Source organism: Netta rufina, assembly GCF_964035555.1.
Source record: "Netta rufina genome assembly, chromosome: 3".
Lineage (NCBI taxonomy): Eukaryota > Metazoa > Chordata > Aves > Anseriformes > Anatidae > Netta > Netta rufina.
Window position 1 is genome coordinate 11987311 of NC_140125.1, and position 27313 is coordinate 12014623.

Sequence of the window (27313 nt, forward strand, 5' to 3'; positions counted from 1 at the left end):
GATATTGTTGGGGGATTAAATTAATTAGCGACTGTAAAACACGTTGAGCTCTTCCAAAGGGAGACTTTGGAGAAGTGCAAAGTAATATAAATTAATCACTCCATTACATACACCCGCTCGTTCCAGAGGAGGGTCTCAGGCACGTGGTGGCGACAATAGTGTATAAATAAGGATAATGGCCTATTATGGCTCCAGCTTCTCCATTAGTCACCATTTATCTGAGAATGGACACTGCAGCGTGGGCTGGGATGCGCCGATAATCTTTTTTTTTTAGGAGCTTTAGGAGCTTTTACGGCCCTCTCTTTCTACCAAGCTTCCCCCCGTGCCTTTCGGCTGCCGCTTCTCTTTCTGTGGCCCAAATCTTTGCAAAATCAAGAGCACACAAGCAAAATCGTGTGGTGATTTCTAGGCAGGGCTACGTGCTCGTGTGACTCAGGCTGGTTTTGCACTGCCTTTCCCATCGGTCAACAGTTTCCAGGGCCAAAACTAAGGCCTGGCTAGCGACTGGCTTGAGTCGCGGTTGCACGACTCATTTAAAATAAACGAGGATTCAGCCCAAGGTACCACTAATGCTGCAGCACTTCAAGGGCAGAAGACCTTGCAGGAGGGATGTTTTATCTTATTCTGTGTTTATTTGCCGTTTGAAACACGTTTCCTGACTTTTGTTTTGGTTTTGAAGCCTGTTGAGTACTCCGAAACAAACAGGAAAAAAAGAAAAAGAAGGAAAGGGAAAGGAAGCAACACAACTGTTTGTGTATTTAAGCAATCCCCAAAGTGCCGGTTGTCTCCTAAGACCACCAGCAGGTGCTTCGTTCCCTTCGGTGCTGGGCTGAGAAGCTCAGGCCTCAGGAGGTGCCAATGTGGTGGCCCCACCAAAGGGGAGACCACGGCTGGTGAGGCCTCCGAAGGAGTTATTGACTTGTGTGACAGCAAACAGCAAGCCGTAATAAACAAAAAAGCTACAGACAAAATTATTTGGCTAATGGCTAAATTGGAGAGTCAATATAAATAACATTATGTACACTTGTTATTACTGCAGTCAAACAGCTGGGCTTTGACTCAAGTTAGCCCTAACACATGGCGGGGCCAACCGTAGCCTTCTGCTGACACTGAAGAGCAAAACGCGGGGCTTTTTGAGCACCCAGCACATGAAGCAAGAGAGGAGGAATGGAAGAACAAAGAGGTCCTAGCCAACGAACAAAAGACTTGACCATAAGTGCATAAATAAAAGAAATCGCCTGCTATTACAGGTGATAAAAATTGTGCTCAGCATCTTTTGATATATATCTTCTCAGAAGTTTTGCGAGCACAGCCCTCTTGTGGGCTCATTTGTGTTTGTGTAACAACTGGAGACAGGGAATAGCTAATTCCTTTAACTGTTGGACGAACCTCAGCTCCTCCAGGCTACGAGAGAATTGGCTGCAGGTATAATCAGTCATCCCCTCGCCCTGGAGGAACGGAGCTGCTGCCAGCAATTTGTCAACATAATTTGGGCTTATTGTTTTCCTTCTGAAGTTTTATCTTATTTTCTTTTCCTAAATTAAATGCTTATTCATTAGAGAAGTAGTAATATGTTATGTTTGAAACGTTCTTCAGATTTTCCTTAACTCCTCCCTTTTAAAAACCTTCCCACAACCCTCCCGAGGGCAGCAACCCGCCCTCCGCGGAAATACTTGTGCTCGCTGCAGGGCAGAACTTGAAAAGGGGCTGCCTCGGAAGGGCACGGCACCCACCTCCTGCAAACCTAGCCCATCCTGTTAGCAAGGATTTGCTTCTGGCGTATCTGATCGTCCTGGTGGCTGGCTTGGCTGCGCTCCTGTCCCCAGCCTCCCTTGGCTGAGCCATTCAATACAATTCGATACCCTAAGTGTATAATCCATAGCGCTGCAGCTAGAGCTCCGTGATAGACAGACCCGGTCTGTGCGATCCACGAGCCTCAGCCCACTTCATTTCTGGAGGGCAGGGTGAGTTCATAACCCTCAGGTAGCCCGGGCCCAGCCAGCACAGAAGAAAGTTTTGGAATTCTCTCTTTGATGGGAGGAAAACCCTGAAATACACAAATCTGTCAGGAGGCCTGGAAACACATCCCACACACGCACACTGCTCCATTCTCTGTCAAGTGAGGGCTCTGGGGGGGCACGAAACCCACAATTGTGTCTGTGGGGACTGTCTGACCCCAGTGGCCATGCCACCTGCACACCTCCTGGAGGGGCCAGCCGGCCAGCACTGCCACCTCCCAGCCCACCACGACCAAAAACGAGGGGGTAGAGTGACCACACGTACCCGAGCCTCCGCACGCTGCAGGACGGGGACTTGTTCACATCGATATCTCCTGTAACCTGCCTCGTGTCATCCAGAGGGAAACCAATTTTGACAAAACAAGGGCTCAAACACCAGGTTCATGCAGAAAGGAGGTGCCTGCACCGTGCCTGCCCCGAGAAGGATGCTCAAAGGAGAGGCAGCGCCTCGGCAGCACAGCGAGCACGACACAGATGGAAACCTCCGCCACGCTAGGGGCGGCAGGGCCTGCTGAACTAAACAGCACAAGAAATTCTGCGCAGAAGGATCGGCTCTGACCTGGATTCCCTTCCCGTCCCTGGAAAAGTCACAGGCTTTCTATCTTTAGTTTCCCAGTCTTTCAGAGGAGGGTAAGGCTGAGTGCCATGCCTTCGCAGCAGCACGGCAACTACAAGACGTGAGCACGAATATCAGAAGGGATGAAAAAATGGAAGCCGAAGGGACTTTTGCTGCTGATTTCCACCCAAAGGGACCAACCAGAGGCACACCCAGACATTCAAACCAGCACCCAGCAGGCAGTGATATCTCTCCTCATCAGCCCCACTATCATGACCTGTTGCTGAGCCCCCCTGGCTTCAGACAGGAGCCAACATCTGGGGGCCGTGCGGCCACGCTGGTACCTCCAGCACCGCAGAGCTTTCCAACCCACCCCATGTCCTCAGGGAACGGAGGAGGAGAAGGAATAACAAGGAGAAGAGAGCCTGAGAGCCCCAAACAGGCTGGATGCAGAGGGAAACATGAGTGCAGAAGGACACGGCCAGAGCGCTTTCCAGAGGAAAAAGAGTAATTAGAAGCAGCAAGCATAAACCACAAAAAATATAGGCGAACGAAATGGAGATCATCAGATGGGGTGGGACAGAAAGACAAGCAGGAAGCAGAAAAGCACAGCTCTTCTCTTCCATGAGGTCCCACAGCCCCACCGGTTCTGGGAGCACAGTCCCACTGCCTTCCACCCGTGCTCAAACCAAACACGTGGCTCTTGGGGAACCCGCTCCAAAGTCCCTCTGTGGGATGCAGCATGAGCAGCAGGGCTTTCGGCATGAGAGAGGATCCACGAGCTGCCCCAAAACACCTCTGGCAGGAAGGAAAGCAAACCTCCCTCAGGCAGCAGAAGGCTTAGACCATGCAGAAGGCTTCGGCCTTAGGTTTTGCTTCTTGCCTCGGTGGCTACCAAATGTGGCAGCTGTACGGGATGCCCATAAAGCCCGAGCATCACAGTGCACCCTACATTTGCTTGACCTTATTCCAGTCCTTGCTGTGTATCTCAGCGAGCGCTGCCTGCCCGGCCAGGTTAACCCAGCCTGCCGTGCAGGGTTTTCGTCTCCCACACAGCAAACAGTGACCAGTCCTTTCTATTTAGAGCAACCCTGCCGTGTAAAACCGTCTCCTCCCTTTGATAAGAGCCCTATCGCTAGATAGTAGTAATCCCCAGTCCTTTCCCAGCACAAGGAAATACAGCTTCACGGGCAAGGTGGATAAAATCACTGCTCCACGCGGGTTTTTTTTGGAGCAGGGCGCCCAGGATCATGCAGAAACACGCACAGGGACAGCCCCAAGTGGCACTGCTGTGGCCCGGAGGTGCACGGGGTCTCAAGGCATGGTGCTTCTCCCCAGCTCCTACCGAATTCAACAGGACTGGAGCATTTTCAGCGTCTTTCTAGACCAGGAAAAAGGCCTTCAGAGGCAAATAGAGTTTCCTGTTCAATATTTCATGTAATGATTCCTCCAAAGGTGTAAACAGGAAAAATGCCTCTCCACTTAGCCAGAAAATGAGCGTCTGTCTTCCCTTCCTTTTATTGCCTTTACGTGTTAAAAGTCATTTAGACGGGGATTTGCCAGATGCCCAGGTTTGGCTGAGGCACCGCAGGCTGTCCGGGCAAGGATCCCATCCGGGTCTGCATGGGCAGATTTGGGGTGAGGGGGAGTGCTCGGCTCTCCCCAACACACACCCCTCGCCCTTGTCCCTCCCGAGGGCCCCTCGGAAAGCCCCGCAAGTCTGCGCCCAGCCACACTGCTTTACTTACACCGAAACCCACATTTCCAAGCCATGCCTTAACAGCCCAAAGCACATCCCTGCAGATTTTGGGGGGCGGTATCTTTACGGGAGAGAAAGTTAAGCCATCGGGGCACCTGCTGCAAAATTTCTGCCGCGTGCACAAGCGCAGGATCGCTCTGTACCATCCTCCTGGCCGGGGCTCCCGGGGAGGGAAGGCATGAGGCCAGCCCCTGCTCCGCCACAGCCACGCTTCCCTCCAGCTCCTTCCAGCAAGAACGCCGAGCGTATGTCACAGCCATCAAATGGTCTTTTAGCTAAGTGACAACAGACGTGATTCGGAGTCAGCATATTTTGATTACAGCGCATTGTGAGCAGGGTTGGAGAGCGCGCTCGCGTCGCAGTGTTGTTCAACACCAAAATTAAATTGCGGCATAATTAGCTTCGCCGCAGCTACACCTTTCCGTCTGAATGGATGCGATACCTGCAAAGGTTGCACTCGGTATGAAATGTGTTCCTGATTATAGAGCGTTTGCCTAATCTCGAGGGCGCCGCCTTGTTTTTTAAGGCGCTCGGCGAGTCACGCACTCGGGTACGTGCTGCCCGTTATCTCCTGGAGGCTTACGACTGGAATCCCCGTGATTCACATTTTCCAACGCTCATGGCCAAACCCTTCCCCAGATCAGATCCTCCACTCTCTACCGTTTCACAACCAGCCGAATCTGCAGCAAGGCGCAAGCGGCCGACGGCCTGACGCTGCAAGCCACACGGCGAGGAGCTGGTGGCCACAAAAGACACCGTCCCCGGGCAATCCGCCGGGGTGGCTCACCAGCCTGAGGTGGCCGTGGCTCCCCGACGCCTCTACCCGCTCGTTGAGGGATGGCTTGAGAGCACGTCTGGCTTCCAGAGTCACCCCAAAAGGCTGGGCTGAGGGCTCCTTGTGGCCTCACTCTGCCTCCTAGGGAAGAAGCTGGTGGGCTGGCAGCGACGCAGCCGGCATCGCCCCGGAGGGACCTGCACCTCGGGGTGGGCAGGCTGGCCCCCAGCCCACGCGTGCTCCCGGTCAGCCTCCCAGCTCCCCTCCTCATGCAGAAATTTCTGAGGGCACTGCTACTTACTTCATCCCGTGTTTAGGGTAAATTACATTTAAACCGTGGGGGACAGCAGAAGGGGCCAAAACCAAAGCACAAAGCCACCAAGCGCGAGTTTCACTTGCAGCCTTTAGATTCAGCTTATTGTTTCCCCGTGGCACCGAACAAAAGCGTTTTGCTTTCTTTACACATTTTTTTTAAAAACTATGCACAGAGCGAAACAATGAATTACTGTTAACATGCCATTTCCGAGTCTTACATGTCTCCTATACCTTGCTATCACTATGTGACGTATGAACTACGGTGCCAACAGCTACACCGCACAACCCTGCTCACGAGCAACCCATCGTCTCGCCCCAAAACTTCAGCGACAGGCTGGGGAAGAGCACCCACAGCTCCTCTCCTGCCTCGTGCCATCAGCAGAATCACGTTTCCCGTCCCTGCCCCTCCGGCATCACCGTATCGGTGCTCACCCAGAGCATCTCAAACCCTTCACGCTGCAGACCGAGCCCCTGCTCAACCCATGCATCGCGCATTTACAAGCAAAATAAATCGTCCCCGCATATACTGGTTGGGTGTATACCCTCACTGAGGCTTTAAGGAAAAATAACAATAATAATAATAATTAAAAATAATAAAGAGGGATTCTGTGAATGCAGCGAGACACAGCCATAGACACCACGTTTTTCCTGCACAGCCCTACGACGGTTTTGTGGACATGGGGAAAGCACAGCTCAGCTGGGCGGTGGAGGCCACGCCAGCAAAACTGGTTTGCACAGCAGGGAGGAGGGTCAGGAGCCTCCCGGGCTAACACAGCTGCAAAAAGTGCCGGGCAGAGAGGGGCAGAGGTGGGAACAGCCCGAGCATAGAGGCCCAAGAGCTGTGGTGATGCCCAGCTCATGCCAAGTGCTGCCCAAAAGGCCTGACCTCGTGGTGATGCGGCTGTACCCATCACCGAAACGCAGCCACGTTGGGGACGCAGCAGGGATACTTCCCCGCACGCTGCACAACGCAAGGGAAATTTCTTAAATTACAAGGCACGGGGACACTTCCTTCGCCAAAAAATACCTGGCCAACCCCATCTACACGAGGTACCGGCAACCAGCCGAGGAGCTCAGGGGTCAAAGCCACCACAGCATGGGGGGCACCCCAGCGCTGCACCCAGGATCAAAGGGGTCCGAGTGGCGGCACCACCTCGAGCCTAAAACCAAAGGCGAAGGTGCCACCTACTGAGCCCCTGGCACGGCTCCTTCCTACAGCAGCCACGTCTGTCCTCCTCCGAGGGCTGCTAGCAAAGGGCTGGCCATGGCTAACACGCAGCTCGTCAAATTCGGCAAAGTTTTGGCCAGCGGTCACCAGGCACATGATAGTGCTCGCCTTGGGTTGCCGCCACGCGGCAGGAATCAGGGGACGTCCCCGCCGAGACCTGCCACGTCCCCACAGCCTGGCCCAACGCAACAGGTTGTGCACCGAGAGCTGGGCGAGGGGCAGTGCTTCCACGTCCACACCACCACAACCTGTGCTGGCAGCGCTCGCCCTGCTCACAGCGGGGATAAACTCAGCCCGTGTAGCTTTGCCCACGCGCGCTAAAGCTGTTCATAAAACCCCCTCCGACAACGCGACCAGCTCCTTCACGTTAGGATGTTATTTTCTGCCGTTTCTGTGCGCACAGACAGTTGCCCCGCACCCGTGCAAAGGGGACAGACAGAGCAGCAGCAGCAGCAGAGCTTTTAATCCACTCTTCCCCTCTCCTCCTGACTGTGCCGCGGCCTTAAATGGAGCTATTTAAAAGGCAGCGTTAAAAACACGCGCGGCGTGATCTGACCTTCTCCGCAGCGACAACGAAAGGGGACGAAAACCTACACACCGAATGAATGAAATGAAAATTACAAGGTAAAGGTTGCGTTCCCTGAACTTATGCCAACTGCAAGGATCTTACATTACAGCGCTGCAGCTTTCCAAATTTTAAATACAATAATTTTCTGTATTAAGGGCCCAGTAACCCTAATGGAGGCATAATTAGGCATTTATGCCAGACCCATATGAGAGAAGCTTGAAAAACTTAAATAAACTGTGAATGGCAGGATTAATACCACAGCTTTTCATTTTGTACAGCTGTTTGAATACAGTGCACTGACTGTGATGGCATCAGCTGTTGCTTTACTCTCGGTCAGTATTTCTGAGGTTAAAACAGGCAGTTCTTTTAACCAAATGAATAATTACCCCTCTTATTGTTGGCCTGTTTGTTTCAGCAAAGGGGGGGCTGGATGCATATTTGCTTTACGTTTGGAAAAAAAATAAATAAATAAAAGAAAGAAAGAAAGGAAAAAAAAGGAAAAGAGAAAGAAGAAAAGAAAAAGCCAAACTGCAAACACAATCAGCCGGCTCGATGCGAAGCCTGGTGACTCTAATAAGAGAATTGTAATTCAGTGCGATGGCGAGCGCGCGGGCCCTTCAGGACGGAGAAGTAAGTAATGCAGTTTTGGAGATCATCTGCACAAGTGGGAATATCATATAGATGCCGGGAGAGTCCTTGAGAAAACATCTCACCTCGGCCCCGACTGAAGAGGAAAGACAATACTTCGGTGAAACATAATTCTGTATTTCTAGGAAAGGCTCCAGTAGTAAATTGCTTACTAATGCAAGGAGCCCTGTAAATTTTAGTATGAATGGAACAGGCAACGGCACGAGTGCAACACGGCGCAGCATTTGCACACACGGCTTAGCCAGTAATAAGTAAATAAATGTGTAACTTATAAGCTGTAGAAAACACCAGAAAATGCTTCCAACAAGAACTCAAGCTCAGCGAACTTCAAGGGCGGATATAAAACAGCTCCCAAAAGTATCTCACTATTCTTTCCCCCCCCAGGTAAATTACTTCTCCGACAAGTTAATTTTCAATCTTTCGTTTTACGGCCAGCGGTGGTTAGAAATATCAGCTGAAAAGCGTTAATCGAGGCTTCCCCGCTGTCTCTAAAAGCTTGCTTATCGGTGGACGTGGAAGAAACTACGCAGGGAGCGCATACGGGGAGAAACTCCCGATTGCAACACCCACACGAGTGGTCCGGGAGGAGGACTGGTACCACGAGGAGCCTAACGCCACATCCACACGGAAAATGCCACCCCCAAACCGCAGCCCCGGGACCGGAGTTGGATGAACCAGCCCCAGCCCTCGCGTGAGCCACCGGCTCCGCTGCTTCCAGCCTGAAACTGTGCCCTGGCAGAGCTTCCCAGTTGTTAAACAGGCAGCGTTAAAAACAACATCGCTCTCAACCTGAACAAGCAGCCGGACCTCTCCAGAGCGCCGGGCACGAGGCCGCGAGGGCGCTCGGGAAAGACGAGTGAACCCAAAGTGGATGTGGCTGCTCTCATTCAAAAGAAAAGTGGCCTACTCCAAAGGGGATTAGGCTAAAGTGAACTACGGCCACTTTACTTCTGAATGAGAGCATCCACACAATAGCGCAATGCACTTTAACTAATGCACTTTAATTTTACACCCAGTCAATTTGTCTTACCTCTCCTGAGTGTCCTTGTGTGGACAAGCCCCGGGATCCACCGAGTTTCGAGGCCGGGCGGGAGCACTCGATCAGCCCAGCCAGCTCCCTACGCCACGGCCCGCTGCGATCCCCCGATATCGACCCCGAGCCCGCGATGGCTGACGCCTGCCCGCCTGTCGGGGAGGACGCTTCTCCCAGCGAGGAGCCGGCCTGCCTTTGACGGCATCCACCATGTCGCTCGGTGGCCTGTCCCACCGCCGGCACGGGCAGGAAGGCCAAACCCAGGCAGAGTTTCTTTCCATCGCAACCTTCTGTCAGACAACTGGCAATCTAAATCTCTACAATCTGAATCGTAGCTTTTAAATCTCTCTCCCTTTCCTTTTTTTTTTTTTTTTTTTAATTGTAAACAGGCCCTTCGTCTTCGGGACCAATTCCGATGTGTTAATTATTATTATTATTATCCCAAGTTTTCCTTGACTGTTTTTAAACGCCGAACATTTCGACGCCTACTGGCTCACTCCAAGAACCGAGGGGAGCCGCTCAGGGCCCTTCACGATGAGACACAAAGGGCCCTTCACCACCCTTCGCGACGAGACACGAAGCGCGCAGGCCTCGGCCTACGCCCTCCATGCTGCTCCTCAGCACCCTGCGAGACGCTGCCTTCCCCAAAAACAGCCAAAGTGAGCGGCGTGAGACGCCGGGCGATGGGGCTGTCCCTCACTAACAGAGACCAGACCCCGCCGCCGAAGCAGGCACGATAGCTGCCCTGAAGTTTTCCAGTGATCTCACCCAAATTAAAAAAAGCCGTCCCGCGGACACCGGCCTGCGGGGCTCCGGCTTTCACCTACAGCCCTAGGCTGGATTGTGTCTCTTTTTTTAACCTCCTCTCCCCCCAGTCTGAAGGTAGGTAAAGGGCAAAAAGCAACCACAGTAAAACGCGAGCCAACGGCCGGCAAGTTGTCTTGAAGTCGTGTCACAAAGTATCAGCGGTGGGCTAGATACCGGGCCATTAGTCAGGGACGGAAATACGCCCAAATAACACAAAACACAAAATGTGCACTCCATTAGAGGCTGGAGTCACCCTCTCCAAATATTGCTGCAACTGCAGAAAAAAAAATCAAAAAACAAATATAAACACTCATTTACAAATCTGCCGGGTGAGTCAAAGCCTGTTACAAGCAACTGAGCATCAAGAGACCGAGGGAACGCGCCAAGGACACGCGATGGTACTGCAGCACACCCGGGTCTCCTCCTCGCACACAAACCCCGACCGGGAAACAGCTCCAGAAACGTTCAACAATTTTAATGACTGGTTCAGAACAATCCTCGTCTTTATTTTCTGAAATTTGTTTAGATTATACAAGATAGCTCCTAACTGCGTGCTCATGTGACCAAAAAAACCCCAAACACAGCAATGCAAAACAAAAAAAGAGACTCCTTAATTTAAAGAAGCTGTGCCGGATTTTCTCTACGTTTTAAACTGCTATTTTAAAACAGTATTTATCAGCACAACGTACGCTTAGTCATTTTGATTGAGTGTGTTATAATCTGATTTTTCCAGTGCTAACATTGCCCACTCCGGGCTCCAGTGACCCCGCCGCGTGCGCACATCCAGAGTCCATTACCTTTGCTGCTACCTGCATGCGAGCAGCAAGGGAAGAACCAAACGTTCACACACAAGAGCTAAAGCTAAGGCAAAGCCCATTTTTGCACAACTTACTTGCCCATCTCCAAGCTGCCCCAAAATAACAATCTGCACCTCAGCAGCGCGCTCTGAAACGCGAGGACACCATGAGTTCCCACTTAGAGGAATGCCTCGGGACACGCTCCCTCGTGAGCGCGTGTTACAAGTTCCAGGGTTTCCTGGGGATTGATTTTGCAAAGGATGCAAAAAAAAAAAAAGAGAATGGAAATTATGCTTTGCAAACTCCAGTTTGGAAAATTTTACGCGGGAGTTAGGCCTGCGCAAGGAACCTAAGGAAGGGAGCAAATATCATAGTCAAGAGTGAGGACAGATACGTTTGTGCTCACAAACAATTAAAAAAAAATCAGCAAAGATTCTTGAATTTAAATGAAATCATAGACTAAAGAAAATATGCTCAATCTCCTACCTATTTAGCAGTATATTTACTTGCTTAAAGAAACAGGCAGCAAAGAAAACCTTATTTTGCTAACACGATTTCAGTCACAGTGTTTCTGATGATAACAGGTCCCGAATATAAATCAACTTGCCCTATCTTTACACTAAACAGTCTGCCGAGCTCAGGCATGGTAACAGCTCCTAAATATTGCAGCGAAAAAAAAAATTACACCCCCCCTCAAAAAACAACAACAACAAAAAAAGGATTCACTGGCTCACGGTGGCAAAAAGTCAGAGAAACAACATTTAATTTTGAGGGTTTTAGACCCTATGTTATTGGGTCTCCTCAGAGCCCTACTTCACTGTAACTCTTTCATTATGCAGAAATGAAGTCTACCTTGCACTTTCTGTACTGCATCCATTATTTGGATGCCTGTTCCTCCAATATGGGAGTATGTACACCGAAGGCAGTAAAATTCCTAGCTCTTCCCACCCCTTAAAGCCATACATGGTTTGAAAATACCTGCGAAGAAGTCCCCAAGCAAAACAGTATTTGTCAGTCTTTTCTTTTTTGTCCCCTATGACATTATTTTCGTATTGGCCACAAGGAATAGCTAATATATTTGAAACGTTTGGGAAAGTTATCCTAGTCCTAACTGGTAAATGCCCTGAACAACCCATCCGCCTTCTGACGCGCCGTATAATGTATTCCAGTTTACAACATTTTCTTTGCAAAGAAGGCTGCATTTTAAGTAATCTTTCAATTTTTAAAAAAAGCTGCTGTCTATTCGCATTTTGTTTAGAGAAACTCTGCAACTGCATGCATTAAAAAAAAATCTATTGCAACATAAATACAAGTGTTTGCTTTATTATATACATATATATATATGATATACTATCATCCAAGAAGGGCCATCTAAAATGCCACAGTTGCAAACATTTAAGACTGTAACAAAAATGACTGAGACTCTAGTATCAGTTTACTATCCTTCAACAATTTCCCTGACAGTGGAGTCAAATAATGTTGAATTATGGACCTTCTTACAGGAAGTCTTATTTCATGTTCATTTTTTGATCATTTCCCTCCGCGTCCCTATAGGAATTTGGCCGTTTGCCGATTTTCCTTTAAAAATTTCTGCACAAGTAATTGGCTTGCGCGTGATTAAATTATAATTTTGTCAAGAAATACTATGGCACATTCGCCCAACGAGTTTATTTCACCTAAGAAAACACTGTTTTGCCTCCATGAAAAGCCATCTCACGCTGCTAACGTACTTCATTTGAGTGGGGTGGCTACTTTGTACCCTGCTTGCCTTAAAGGGCTTTGGGAAGGATTCCTGCAGACACACTCTGGGAGGAAAGCGTCACAGCCTCTTACAGTGTGGGCTCTAGCACCTGGGAGCCAAGGTGAAGCAAATTAAGCAAAACAGCCCCACGGTGCCAGCTCAGTGTATCTGGAGTCCCTAAGAAACCGAGTTTCTTCAGTGCGACTGCGGACAGTCTTTGGGGTTTTGTATAGGACGGAGCTTTCCCAGCCGCATCACGCAACAGCTGTGTTTTAAATCTTTCCGGACTGCGACAAACATTTGAAAATTTAAACATGCAAATGTTTGAAAAGCTAATGATTAAAAAAGGTTTATTTTGAAACTCCGGCCATGGGCGCAATCGTTCAAGCGACGCTTTTAAAGCCGCGGGATCTCGAGTTCAATTAGCCCGAGCAAAACCCCAAACTCCTGCCTTGTCCTTCTGGACGCGCGACGGTAAACAAGAGCTCGGCAGGTCCCACCCTGGCAGGCAGCGGGGTCGCGCCTGTGGGAGAAGGATGCTATTTTAGTGACCTCTTGCCACCGAGCTAGTTAAATCACCGAACAATGGTTAGCGTTATGGGGCTTTCCTGCGCAAAATCTGGCATTAGTGTCATTGCTTTCCATTAAGCGGGGGGACTTAAAGGCGCTGCCACGGAGGGGCCTAGAAGGGAAGAATAAATAAGGGGAAACCAATAAATTAAAAAACCCTGTTAACTGTAACCTTTACTACCACGATATACGAAAATGTAATTAAATCCATAATAAAAGCTTTTACATACTTACTCTTTTATGACTCTCCATAGCACAAAGGCGCGCAGACCGGGCCCCCCCCCGCGCCCCCGGCCCGCCCGGCCGCGCACACCGCGCGCTTCCAGCCATAAACGCACCGCGGAGGGACATCTTAATTAGCCGCCCCAGCGCCAACCACTCAACACCTTATTAGCCACCCATTAGGGCCCAGGTCCTGCCGGACTTGGCACCGGCGGCGCCGGGGCGCGGGCGGCCGCGCATCCCCGGCACGACCCCCGCGGCTCTCGCCGCGCAGTTTTGCGCCTTTTTCCCCTAACCCGGGGCCGGGTTAGGGGGAGGAAAATGAGGGTTTCTTACAAGCCGGTCGCTCCCCCGGTGGCACCGGGGGGGTAGCAGCGGCGGGGCTGCGCGTTTCTTGCGCGGGGTGCCCCGGTGGGGCCGCCCGGCCCCGCGCAACGCCCGCGCAACTCCCGCGCAGCGCCCGGCGCCGGCGCGCAAGGACCGCGGTCCCGGCGACAAATCGGGGGGAAAAGGGGGGGGGAAAACGGGACGGGGACCCCCTCCCCGCGACAACCCCAAAACTACAGCTTCGTTCCTTTAGCTTTCGCTTTAATAAAATAATGATTCGTTGGGAAAATGGGGTATAAATCTTCATTTTGGAGGCAATTAAAGTGTTGATTTCATTCGTGCCCCTAAGCGATTCTTGTAATTTGCTCAAATAGCTTTATGTACCCAGCACTCCAGAGCTTTTAGAAACCCATTTTCTAGTTAGACTTGTTGGATTACAATTTTTATTCACCAGCGGCGAGCCCGGCTTTCCTCAGCCCGACCCTAGCCGCCGGCCCCCCCCTCGTGTCCCCCCCCCCCCCGGTGCCGAGAGGGTCCCGGTGTCCCCCAGCAGCATCGCCACGGGGCCCCCCGGCGCCTCTCCCCCGCCGTTTTCCCCCTTCGCAGAGAAACTCGGGGAGGGGGGGGAGGACCCGAACTGGAAGCCCCCCCCCGAAGCCCCCAGCCCTGCGCCTCCGTGTCGGTAACCCAGAAAACAGCGCCCGGGAGCCTGGCACGGCGGCTAAAGGGAACTCCTGTCTGCTTGACTGCGCCTTGCTTTAACAAAAGGAAACCTCCAGAGTCGGGAGCTGATTACTCCTAAGACTGTATTTACGAAGCAGATCATACAGAAGAAATAACTTTGGTTTCCAGTGGCGGATTTGGGGTCGGGGTCCCCCCCCTGCCCTCCCGCAGCCCAAGCGCTGCTACCCTCCGACTGAGCGAAAGAAAGGGGATGGAAAGGCGACCGTGCAAAGCCCGCAGTTTTCCACGACCCGAAAAAGCCAAATCGCGGCCACTTCCATGATGCACGAGCTTAATTTAGCGTTGGGAGCCTCCCGCCTGAGCCCCAAACGCTCCCATCAAAGGGAAGGGATCACAGCAGAAGCCCGCCGAGGGGACACACACACCAAACAAGGGGAGGGGAGAAGGGGAAGAAAGCTTCCTAAAGTCATCTCTATTTCGCACATCGGGTACAGCAGGCATTAAGGTTTGAACCATCCCAGACAAAACCTGGACACCGTCAAAGCCACGCAACACCTTGGTGGCTTGGTTGGGGTTTCTACCTTTTCTTGGGGAGGGGAAGAGACGGGTTGAAAACTTGAAAGAGCAATGAAAATAATTTAAAACCTGGGTCCCGTTTTATTTTCTCACCCCCCCCCCCCTTTTTTTTTTTTTTTTTTTTTTACTTCTATTAAGTAAAATAAAATGGGCGCGTTTGCAGCAGGCAGGCGTGCACAAAGCAATGTTCACTGAAGTCTAAAAGCGTTCGGCCAAGGAAAACTGACAAGACAGACTAATGAACCGTAGAGACGGGAAGAAAATAGCCAGTATTTGCTAGATTTCAAACCCTCTCTGTCTTCCCCGGACCACCTATCTCGGATTTTATTATTATTTTTGTAAACGGCTCCAGCCATTCCTTTTCTAAGCCACCAGAAGCCAGCGATTCACAGATAACACTTCTATTATTGTAAAGGGTAAATAAAATAAAGACAAAAATTAAAAGCGACAAGAAACAGGTCGAGTTTGCAGGCAATGCTTTTACAAGCTCATCTCGCCAGGTCGAATCCGGGAGCAAGCCTTAATGAAGCAATAATAGCCACATTATTCAAAAATTTTCATTTCGATGGAAATTTATCTAAAAGGGACTTAATCATATGCAAATAATAAAAGGAGGCATAGTGACCCAGCGAGCGATCTGCATACAAATTTCAGCGTGTGCAGCATTGGCGAGATCATACCTGATCTGTTAGATTTGCTGATCTTGTTATGTCTTCACTGTCCGATTTTGATCCGCCCTCTCTATCGTCTATGACCAAATCGATAGGCATTTTTCCTTTCAAACAGCTAATATACCGGTGGCAGAAATTGTCACATAATTCGTGTACCTACATTATGACAGAGGTGAAGGAGGAAAAAAAAAAAAAAAGAGGAAAAGGGAAAAAGGGAGGAAAAAGGAAGAAAATATAATCAGGAATACATAAGTAAAATTGACAAGTGCAACCAGTCTCCCCCCTTCACCCCTGTGACATCAAAAGTCCTAAATAGGGGAAACACACTGCAATTATCCCCCCGAGACCTCTCGACGCATCCAGAATTAGGAATAACTTTCTTTTCTCGCAAAATAGAGATATCCCAGAAAATTGACAGTGACAAGATGATTCACAGGCTACAACATATTCAACACCCGTGTTAAATTCATCTGCTCCCGGAGCTGTGGCCATTAGAGAGGTGACCTGCATGGGTGACATTTAAGGTAAACTATTTAATTTCATCCAGTTATTTCATCATAAACCCTTTCCAAAGGGGTATGAGGACAGAAAAAAGGATTTAAAAAAAAAAAAAAATCCCGACGCACTGTGCTGAAATACATTATAGGCATCCATGCCCTGAAATCCCCAGCCGCTCTGACAGACTTGTACCTGAGCTGCCTCTATTAATGGGCAGATTTTAACACATTTCATGTAGAGCGAGAACAACCTGCCAGTTATGGTTAGATAAAGTGGCTGAGGCTCCCGAGAAACTTTTCAACTATTTAAAAACCTCTCAAAATGTTTATTTTTAGGAGAAAGGGAATTCTCTCCTAGGCCAGCTATCAATGACATGTAAAAAATCCGCAGGAAACCAGAGCGCGCTTCCAATTTAATGTTAGCTCGGGTGACACCGCGCTATTGCAAATTAGCATTCTCGCTGCTAGCATTTCCAAAATAGCGCCGAAAACTGCGTTTAGGCTGCAATCTCTTTCTTCTGCTCGGAGGTGTACAATATTCCCGGGAACGAGACACTGACACAACTATCAACTCTGCTTTGTCTCTGCAAAATGTTACAGGACAATCCGTGCCCTGAGCCTGACCTGCAGATGGCTCTTAAAAAAAAAAAAAAAAAAAGAAAAAAGAAAAAAAATCCCCGTCCCAACTAACTGCAAGCAAACAAAGCATCTTCCCCATCACCCAAAAGGGGGGGAGGTGAAAAAAAATAAATCATAAAAATAACAATATCACAAATTCGGGGGCTTGGCTGCAACAACAAACAAACACCGTTTGGAGCCTCATCTGCAGCACACAGAACTGCAACTATTTATACAAAGGCAGCAAAGTATTACAATGAACACAAGGCCTGGGCGTTTGAGAGCCCGGTTTTAGAGGCTGAAATTGTAATTAAACTGCGAAGAGAAATGGACGCCAAGATTGGTCTTGACACTAATTACCAGAAAGAAAGACATTTATGCAAATTTACCAGAAGCCTGAACTTCAGCAGTACTGAAACGTAGGAGGAAGAAAGAGAGAGACAAAAATTACCTTCTCTAATTCCAACAGATGAAACCTTAATACTTGTATGGCTTGAATCATCTGCAAAGATACAAACAACACGAGAATTTATCTCAGTCCCGGATTTCGGGATATTCCCCACAGCCGCCCCGGCCATACTCTGCAGCTTGACTTTTCTTTAGTAGTAAATAAAAAGTTGTTTTGATTTATGGCAATAACACTAAAACTTAATAGCGGTGGCTTTGTGCGCTGTTTAACGAGAAGCGATCTAGGGCTAAGCAAAAAAAAAAAAATAAAATAAAATCTCTGTTGCAACGAAGCAACTGAATTATACGGATCATAAACATTTTTATTTTTTTTTTAAATCCCTCTAAACACCGTCACTGGGTCCTCGCTCTACAAAAGCGGGAAAACGCCTCCTGGAGCGGAGGATAAAATATTTGTTTATCCTTAAGTGGGAAGGGGGGGGAATAGGGGAGAGAAAGGAGCGTGTTTGCGGTGGGCGAGCGAGACGGTGCATCTCCATCCCCTGCCCCTCCAGCTGCTTCCAAGGTGCCGGCAGGGGCTGCCCTACAGACACCCCCGGGGGCCGGCCACAAAGCCCGCAAAGCCCCCATTTGGGTGCCGCTCGCAGACCTGATGGGTTTTTATTTTATTTATTTAATTAATTAATTTTTACTCACACGGGATTTACCGCGCTGGATTTACTCGCAATTTAAAAAATATGTATATATTAAAAAAGGGGGGGGAAAAAAAAAAAAAAGAAAAGAAGATCCACGTGAGAAATTTTCAATTTGGCACTACAAAACGCTTGTCAAAGCTCGCAACCACCTCTCCAGAAGACATAAAGTTAAAAAAGAAAAAAAAAAAAGGGAAGGGAAGGGAGGGTAGAGGTGGGGGTGGGGAGAGGAAGAAGTGTTGTTAACTCTTACCAAGTTATCCAGTTCAGGATTAGAGGAAAATAGGGGTTTCTCTGCTCGGATCTAAATATAAGAAAGGGGAGGAAAGGAAAAAAAAAAAAAAAAAAAAAAAAAGATTTGAAATATGGAAGCAGAAAAAGCAGACGTTATTATTTCTTGCTTCATTACACTGTCGGGTCCATTATGTAACCTTTCGTGCAAAGCTCTGCCTGCTGGATTTAGTGCATCATCTAAACACTTTAACAAGTGAATCAAATACACCCCAAATACCTACGGAGCTGCCGAGGCTGAGCCCCGGCCCGGCTCCCGCAGCGGAGCTCCGCGGCTGGGCAGGCTGGCTCCCAGGAACTAATTCAGTTACGGGGGTGCAGATGCCGAGATTTCCCGATTTTATTTATTAATTAATTCATTTCGGGGTGTTGTTTTTCCTTTTTTTTTTTTTTTTTTTTTTTTTGGGGGGGGGGTGTTGTTTTGGTTTGCTTTTGCCTCTCTCAGTAAGAGAGGGGGGCGGGGGAAACGCGCATCTTTATCTCAGCAGAGACTTGTTTTTCTCGTTACGATTTTTTTTTTTTTTTACTGTTTCAACCCGTTTTTGTTTTTGTTTTTGTTTTTTTTTGCTGACCTGTTTGGCGAACACTGCTATGTCTTCATTGAAAGACTCAGAGGAGCAAACATCGCCTCCCGCTACCCCGGGCTCCCTGGGTGTGCATGTAGCTAATTCACATTTCTCAAAAATCAGTGCTAAAAGAGGGAACAGGGGGTGTCTGAAAGAAAATACAATAGTCACACACACACAAACAGAGGGAGAAGGAGAAGAAAAAGAGAAAAAAAAAAAAAAAAAAAAAAGAACAACAACGAAACAGAAAACAAACACAACAATAGTTAGTCCCGCAAGCAGCCTGCGTGCGGAGGGGGGGCACCGAGCGAGGGGCCCCATCCTGCTCCCGGCCGCGGCTCCCAGCCCTGGGAACCGCGCATCACCCCGGCCGCGGCCGCGCTGGGGACCCTTAGGACAGGCTAAGAATAAAAACCCAAGCGGTTTCCAGCAGCCATTTTGAATTAACTTTCCTTGTCTCCTCTCTCTCTCTCTCTCCCCCTCTCTTTTTTTTTTTTTTCTCCTTCTTTTAAATAAATAAATAAGTGAAATAAATGATAGTCATAATAATAATAATAATAATAATAATAAAAAGAAGCAGCATCTACGGACGTGCACTTCTGCCTCTCTCTCGCTTTTTTAATTCCCATTTTCCGCCGGACGACTTTCTGGGAGCGAATAAAAAATAAAATAAAATAAATCGTAATAAAACCAACAAAAACCCACCAGGAGCACCCAGACCCCTTCGCCACCCCCTTGCTCCGCTACCCCAAAAAAAGAAAAAACAGAGCCCCGTGCCCCCAAAACCCAGGGGCACAAACCCAGGCTCCCGGCTCCGCGCAGCGCCCGGCGTGCAGGAGGGAGCCAGGTGCTGGAAAGCACAGCCCTGCACCTTCCCCTGCCTGCCCTCGGCCACTTAATAATTTAAATAAAGCTTTAAGCGTGGGCACACACGCATCTATAAGGGTATTTATAACGGGGACTTGGGGGTTTGCTTTTTTTTTTTTTTTTTTCTCCAGGGCTTGGTATTTTATTTTTTTTTTTAACTTTTTTTTTTTTCTCTCTCTCCTGGAGGGTACCCGTGCAGCACCGAGTTGAAAGCAGCCCTACAGATCCCTGATAACCCGATAAAGAAAGCGGACGGCGTGATTCCCCCCTGCCTGCCCGCCCACCCCCTCGCTGCAGCACGCAACTGTTTTGAGAGCGATTTTAAGAGGCTCTCCGACTTCCCTTCGGCTCGACCCCGGGCAGATGCCTTGGGAAAGCAGCGGCCGCCCTACAAACCCCAGCGCACCGGCCTAGGACCCGCTCTGCGCCCCGCCGCGCACCCAGGGGCGGCCGGCGCTGGTGGCTGCGAAGTTCCCAAAAATCCCCCCAGCCGCAGTGACACCCAAAGCGGGCTATAAAAAGAAACAAGGGTCGAGGGAACCGGCCCGGGATTTCCCCCTCTCTTCTGCTGCGGCCGAAAACGGCCCGAAAATGGCCCGAAAATGGCCCGAAAATCGGGCGCAGCGCTGCCGGGCGCAGCTTTCGCACCGGGCGCAGGTTGCGCGCCGGGCGCATTTCCCTCCTCCTCATCCCGGCTGCGGGAGGGGACACCCCAAAACCCTTCGGGAAGGGGGATCCCCGAGCCTTCCTCTCTCCCCCTCTCCCCCCGGCTCGCCCCAAAAGCGCGCAGCCCTCGCCCCCCGCGCAGGGGGCGTCCCCCCGAAGGGGTGGGGTGGGGTGTAGGGGGGGGGACACACACGCTGCGCGGAGGTTGCGCGGGCGCGGCACCTACCCGTAGATGGCATCTTTGTCCCTTTTGAGGGCGTCGTTGACGGAGGCGCCCATGGCGGGGGGCATGGCGTTGGCGTGGGCGGCGTGCGGGTACTGGTGCGAGTGGAGCGGCGGCCCGTGGTTGAGGTGGTGCACGGGCTGCATGGGGCGGGCGCCGTGGGGGTCCCCGTACATGGTGGTGGGGATGCCCACCCCCTCCATGCCGCCGTAGTGGGGCAGCTCGTCGTACTGCGGGGGCACACAGAGCGCACAGCGGTCAGCGCGGAGGAGAGGGGAGCAGCCCCCCGGGAGTCCCCATTACCGCCCCCCACCGCCCCCTTTTTCCAACGCGCACCCGCCCTAAAAGAAAAACCCAACGGCCCCGGGGGGGGAGATGGGGCCGAGTCCCGGCAGCCCGCAGCCCCCAGATCCTTAAGGGTGGGGGGAAAAGAGAAAGAAAACACAGCAATATAAAATTAAATACCCCCCCCCCCTCCCTCCCTGCCGGCCGGCCCCGCTCAGCCTGCTGTTCATTCAGCCCGAATTTCCCCGCCGCCAAACTTTTGGTGCCGGTAACCAGCCGGGTACCCGACCCGGCCAGGAGCAGCGAGGATGCAAAGTTCAGCAGCGGGGAGGAAGAACAGGAGAAACAACAACAACAATAAAAAAAAAAAGAAATTAAAAAAAAAATAGAGGGGAAAAAAATAAAAGCGATTTTCTTTTTTTTTTTTTTTTTTCTCTCCAGCGGCCGCACACACAACGCACTTCAACGCCGAAAGGCTGCAGGCGTCCGCACGGGCTGTCGGGCTCCCGGGATGGCTTTTTAAAGTTTTTTTGTTCTTTCTTTTTTTTTTTTTTTCTTTGTTAAAGATTACGGAGAGCAGGCTACCGCGGTTCCCAGGCAGCGGGGGAAACTGCCACTTTTCGTCTCTTAAAAGCGAAGGTGTGAAGAAACAGGTTTAGAGAGCCCTGACACTTGCTTGGACCGAGCGAGCAGAAGGCAAGTTGTCAGCGGAGCAACTTTCTTTCCCGAGCAGCCCTCGGAGGGGCGGCAGGCGAAATCACGCACGGAAAACTTCTGCCGAGGGCTTTTCCCCTCGCCAAAGCCTGCCCGCAGGACCCCGGCTGCCCCCCCTGCTCCATTTCTGCCCAAATTTCAATGGGGAGGTATAGCTGGAGGGGGGGGGGAAGGAAAAAAAAATAAATAGGGGATGGCATCCAAAATAACAAGGTATAACAATGCACATGGCAGCGCACGCTGCTAGCCCCTAATTCAGGATAAAGTCAGGGAGTTTCTTTTTAAAGAGCTCTGCCCATCGCACTGCACCTTCATGACCGAAAAAAAAAATATTTAGGGAAAAAAAAAAAAAGAGGGAAAAAGAGAAGAAAAAAAAAGTTCTGCTTACTCCCAGCTCTAAGTTATCCTCCGAAAGTGACGCGGTATAACATCAGTAACACAGCCCAACGCTCCGAGACATGCACACATTAAAATATTTCAAGCACTGGTGACTTTAAAAAAGACATCGGTAGGACTAGAGCTACAAAACCAACAGATACAGAGGCTCGGACATATTCACTTACATGCCTGCATGTCATTAATGTATAGAAAGCTTGCCTTTTCCGTGAGAGATCCGGGATGGGGATTGAAAGAATCAAGAAAACGTCAATATATACAGGTTTTTAAGTCTACAAGTACAACTGAGAAATCCTCCCGGGCCAGGACACCGCTTTGTGCCCCTGCTCCAAAGAGGAGGGGAAAAAGGAAAAAAAAAAAAAAAAAAAAAGGAAAAAGGAAAAAAAAGAAAACAAAAACTTTTTCGCAGCGTCTCTGTCAGCCACGTTTCAATATCATTTCACATTAGAAATCCATATTTTTTTTTTTAATACGTACCCTTTGCGCCATCGGCCTGCTCGCTCCCTTCCTACTTCAACTTCTAATATATCCTCTTTAAGGCCAGTGTGAAAAGAAAGGATCGCGAAGTTTCCCCCCCCCTCTCCCCCAAAAAAATGCAAAAATCCCTCAGCGTCGCCAGCAATGGAAGCAATCGGGTAAAATCTTCGGCTTGCTGGATCTCAGCGAAGCGATGCGGTAACTCAGCATGAAAAAACGAGGAGAGAGAAAAAAAGAAAAAAAAAAATCGGGAAGAAAAAAAAAATAATAAAAATTCAACTCTCCCTCCTTGCTTCCTTTTTTTTTTTTTTTTTTTCTTTCTTCCTTCCCTCTCTCCCTGTCTCTCTCTCTCTCCTCTCTCTCTCTCTGACTCTTCCCCCTCTGGTTTCCAAGACAGCAGCGGGACGGAGGCAAGTATCCTTTCCCCAAATCGCCTCTGCTGGCTGCTCCGGCGGCTCAGGGCGCCCGGCGTGCGGCTCTCATGGCTGGCGGGCGCTCAGGTGCCGCCTGACGGCTGACGATCCGCTCCGCTCCGCTCCGCTCCAAGCCGGGCAGAACCTCGGGCGCTCACCACCAAAAAAAAAAAAAAAAAAAAAAAAAAATTAAAAAAAAAAAAAAGAAAAAAAGGGGAGGAGGGAGAGCTGGGGTGAAAAAATAAAAAATAAAAAAAAATAATAATAATGATAAAAAATCTCTCTAACGCGCCGGCTCCTTTTATTACGGTTATTATGATGTTGACGACGGGGGCTTTTTAATTTTTCTTTTTAATTTTTTTTGGGTTTTTTATATAAAAAGGTTCTTTTTTTTTTTCTTTTTCTCTCTTTTTTTTTTCCTCTTTTCTCTCTTTTTTTTTCTTTTTCTCTCTCTCTCTCTCTTTTTTTTTTCTTTTTCTCTCTTTCTTTTTTCTCTCTCTTTTTTTTTTTTTTTTTCTCTTTTTTTTTTTTTTGTGTTGCTGTGTGCTCCTCGCCCGGCGGCTCGCTGCTGATTCCTGCCCCGGCGCCGGCTTGGCTCTGCCCCTGCGCGGCCGGCGGGCGAGGCTGGGCGGTAGGCGGGCGCGGTGCGCTGCGGTGCCGGGCCGGGCCGTGCCGTGCTAGCCCGCCTCCTCGCTGCTCTTCCTCCTCCTCCTCCTCCTTCCTCCTCCTCCTCCTCTTCCTCCTCCTCCTCCTCCTCCTCCTCCGCCGCCGCCGCCGCAGCGCCGCGCCGAGCGGCGGGCAGGAGCCGACTGCGGGAACCCGGAAGTAGTGGTGGCCATAACAGGTCGCGCCTCACACAATGCGCCGGGCGCCCGCAACTCCCCGCGCCGCGCGGGGGGGGCGCGCCCCCCCCCTCCCCTCCTTCCCCTCGCTCTCTCCCTCTCGCCCTCCCCTCGCGGGCGGCTCCCCCCGCTCCTCACCGCCCCCCGCCGGCCACGGCCCGGCCCCGCGCGGCCCCGCCGGGGGGGCCCCCGGAGGCCGCGGGGCTTTGTGTGCAGCGGGCTCCGCGCCCGCGCCGCGCCCCCCCCTCCATTTTGCGGCCCCCCCCCCTCTCTTTCCCCTCACGGCCGCGGCCCCGGCCCCGGCGGCGGCTCCCCCCGCGGCCGCCGCTCAGTGAGCTCACCCGGCCCCCGGCCGCCGCCGCCGCGCCGCCGCCGCCCAATCAGCGCCGCGCCGCCCCGAGCCGCGCCCCCATTGGTCCGCGCGGGGAGAGGGGCGCGCGGCTTGGGGGGGGCGCGGGGAGGGGGGGGGGGGGGAAGGCGGGGGCGCGCCGGGAGAGCCGCGGGGCGGCGGTGACCCCGCAACGGGACCGGGACCGGGAACGGGAACGGGTCCCAATCCGGGTCCCGATCCCAATCCTGATCCCGGTCCCAATCCCGGTCCCGGTCCCAATCCCGGTCCCAATCCCGGTTCTGATCCTGATCCCGGTCCCGCTCCCGGTCCCCTCCACCGCGTCCCCTCCGCTCCCGGTGCGCCCCCAACCCCTCCCCGTCCCCGCGGGCACCGGGAGATGCTCCCCGCATCCCCCCCCGTACCCCTCCATACCCCCCCATATCCCTCCACACCCCCCCGTTCCCCTCCATCCCCCCCCGTTCCTCCCCGTGCCCCCGGTCCCGGTCGCCTCCCCCTCGGGGGAGCCCCGCACCGAGCCCCCAGCCCGCTCCCGGCCCCCGTTACGCCGGCACCGGCCCTGTAGCGGCGGGCGGCGGAGCGCAGACCGGGCAGGTAAGCGCTCTCCCCCCCCCCCCCCAAAAAAAATCACGGCATCCCCCCCCCCGCCTCCGCCGCCGGGCAGAGCCGGGCACCCCGGTGCCGTGCCAGCCCCTTCTCCTTCCACCCCATAAAATTAAAAAAAATAAAATAAAAAATTAAATATATATATATTGAAAAAGGGGGGAAAAAAAATCCGTCCTAAGCCCGAGGCAGGCCTGCCCGCGATGCATCCCGCCCGCCGGAGCCCCCGCACACTTTTCCGGCGTGATTAGGGCCGTGCGAAACTGTTTGCCCCCAGCCCGCTGCGGATGAGGCTTTTACAATTAGCAAACACGCAATTAGCCAACACGCAATTAGCAAACACCTCTTACCGGCGGCGCTCGCCGAGGGACGGGCGCTGCGCCCGCCGCCGGCCCTCGCTGCCCGCTGCCCCCCTCGGGCACCGCCGCTTTTTGGGGCCGGAGTTTAATTTTTGTTTTTGTTTTTGTTTTTTTTTATTAATTTTTTAATTTTTATTTTTTGGAGGGGCCGAACTCGGAGCCGGCGGCTCGCGGAACCCGCTGCCGTCGCACTGAGGAAAGTAATGTAAAAAAAAAAAAATAAAAAAAAGGTGAAAGGGGGAAAAAAAAAAATAAGAGGGGGGGGATAAAGCAAGAAGTGGGGGTCCCCTGCGGCCCCCCCCCCCGGATCCCTCCGGGTTGTGGCCGGGCTGAGGCAGGCCTTTGGCAGCGGGTTCAGCCCCAAAAAGCCGCCTCGGGAGCAGGGGAGCCTCCTCCGCGAGGTGGAATCTGCGTCCCTTTGCTTATCGGGTAATAAATGAGGCTTTTAATCGGGCTGAATTTCCCAGCTTCGGGAAAGAATTAGTCATACCTAGGAACAATAAAAGACGGGGTTTCTAGCCGGCTGCCCTGCTCCGCTGCTGCCTTCCTAGAAGGGATTTGCGGCCAGGGGAGGGGAGGGGGGAAAGGAGCATCCGAGGGGGCTCTCTCCCCATTAATATTGAAATTTCTAAACCTGAAATAAGAAGGGAGCAAACGAACGGGAAAGGGCTCGGGAGGCGGCGGGGAGCTCAGGGCGCAATGCCGCGGATCAGGGGGGACGCGAGCCGTGCCGAGATACCCCAAAAGGCAGCGCCCGAAGAAACGGCAGGGGAAAAAAAAAAAGAAAAAATCCCTCTTTAAAGAGCTGTTGAAGGCCGGACCCGAGGGAGGGGGGGATAAAAGGGGAGGGGGGCAGCATTAGGGCGCTAAGCCTGCGGCGTCCCCGCACTTTTGGGGTTTGTGCGGCGAACAAAGGGCGGCCCGGCACGGCCCGGCTCGGCTCGGCCCCGATCCCGGTCCCGTTCCCGTTCCCGGCCCCGTTCCCAGCCCCGGCATCCCCGGGCCCGGCCCCTGCTTGCTCTCCGGCAGAGAGGGGGCCTTTTCTTAATTAAACGGAGGGCTTGAATAAAAGATTCCCCATAAAATTTACGCCCGTCTTAAAACTTTCTAAACGCCGCTATAAAACCCTTTTCATAAAATTAACTGGGAAATGAGTTACCGGCCCGGGCTGCTCTCAGCCCGGCTCCTCCCGGGGCCGGCCGAGCACGATCGTGGCCTCCCCGAACACCGGGCTGCGAGGCCGGCTTCGCCCCCGCCGTGCCACCGGGGCCGTGCCGAGCCGAGCCGTGCCCGGCTCCGCGCCCCTCGCCAGCTCCCACGGCCCCGGAGCGAGCCCCGAGAGCGGCGCCGCTTTTCGGGCGATTTCCTTCGGGTTTATCATTTCTTCATTTTGGGGTTGGGGAGCGCAGCGCCTAGCCTAGTTAGAGCACGAGGCGCCCCGAAGTTCATTAGTGCTAATTAATGAGGCGGAGGGGGAGCGCTGCCCCGTGCTCCCCCCCCTCCCGGCTGCCCTGCGCCCCCTGCCCGTGCCGAGCCCTCTCCGCGCCTCTCGTTGAATAATAATAATAAATAATAATAATAATAATAAATAAATAAAAAAAAACACCGAAACGTTGGGTGAAACTCTGGCTGCTTAATTAAAAAATCAAATCAAATAAATAAATCCGCTCGGCTGCTTTGCATTTGAAGGATTGAGCTGTTGTGCCGTCTACTGGGCGCTGCGAAAAGTGCAGCCGGGGCTGCGCAAAAACCCCGCTCCGGGCTGCCCGGGGTGGGGGGCAGCGGGACGAGGGGCTGAGCACTATGGGGGGGTTAAAAAAAAATAAATAATATGGAAAAAGGGGGTAGATAGCGCACCCGCCTTTAAAACGCCCTCCTGAGCATCCCTCCGTGCGGAGAGAGCTGCAGCGGCCCGGTGCGGGGGGCCGGGGGTGCGGGGGGGGCCGGGGGGGTCCCGGCTGCAGCCTCGCACGGAGCCCGGCCGGGAGCATCGGGCAGAGGTGGCTGGGGGGGGGGACATCGCCCCGGCCTTGAGCGGCGGGGGAGATGTTGGGAATGAAACTTTGGGGAGAGGTGTAAAAAAAGTGTGTGTTTTCTTTTTTTTTTTCCCATTTCTTTTTCCTTCTTTCTTTTCCCTTTCTTTCTCTTTCATTTCTTTCTTTTCCTTTCCTTCTTTTCCTATCCTTCCTTCCTTTATTTTTTTTTTTTTCCTTTCTTCCTTTTTCTTTCCAAGAAGTTTGCCGGGTGGTAGGAGCCGGTCTGCAAAGCCCTGCTCGCCTTTGCAGGGTGCCAGCAGCCTGCAAAGACACAAAGCTGGCCCCCTCGGGGAGCTGTGAAAGCCCAGAGCTCCGCTCCCCTCTGGGGAAACCCCCGGGACCCCCCAAAAACCCGAAGCACCCCCGCAGAGGGGGTCGCAGCCCGGCCAGCCGCGGGGGGAGCGCAGCCCCTGCCGCTCGGTGCAGAGCCAGCGCTGCGGCTCCCTCCCTTCCGAGTCACTTGGGAAAGTTCAACAGAGGGTGACATTAGCCTAAAATATTCGATACCTTTTCCCGGAGACTTTCCCCGCTCCTGCTGCGCACTAAAGTCCAGCTCCGAGTTCGCGCCTGCTGCCTCCGGAGGAAAAAAAAATAATAATAAAAAAAAAAAAGAAAAAAAAAAAAAAGAAAATAAAACCCCAACAAAACCCAGCGACCTGGCTGATTTCTGCCAGCCAGGACCACGGGCGCTTCCCCCCGAGCAGACAAAGCAGCGA

The 27313-nt window shown here is 51.9% G+C and overlaps 1 protein-coding gene across 6 annotated transcripts in view; it reads right to left on the minus strand.

Annotated features, from left to right (window-relative positions):
- Positions 1-23623, minus strand: part of MEIS1 (Meis homeobox 1) — a 106056-nt gene extending 82433 nt beyond the window's left edge. The window contains exons 1-6 of one of the 6 annotated variants that reach the window (XM_084284580.1): positions 23592-23623; positions 20127-20353; positions 18374-18515; positions 17764-17814; positions 16862-16912; positions 15305-15451 (exon numbers count right to left, since the gene is read on the minus strand). In XM_084284580.1, the coding sequence (XP_084140706.1) occupies positions 15305-15451; positions 16862-16912; positions 17764-17814; positions 18374-18515; positions 20127-20326 (591 nt within the window). In that variant the 5' untranslated portion in view covers positions 20327-20353; positions 23592-23623. Of the gene's footprint in view, positions 1-15304; positions 15452-16861; positions 16913-17763; positions 17815-18373; positions 18516-20126; positions 20354-21685; positions 21973-21995; positions 23100-23591 lie in introns of those variants that run through there. The other 5 variants (XM_084284579.1, XM_084284578.1, XM_084284577.1 and 2 more) reach the window with 5 other exon arrangements.
- Between the last annotated feature and the right edge of the window lie 3690 nt (positions 23624-27313).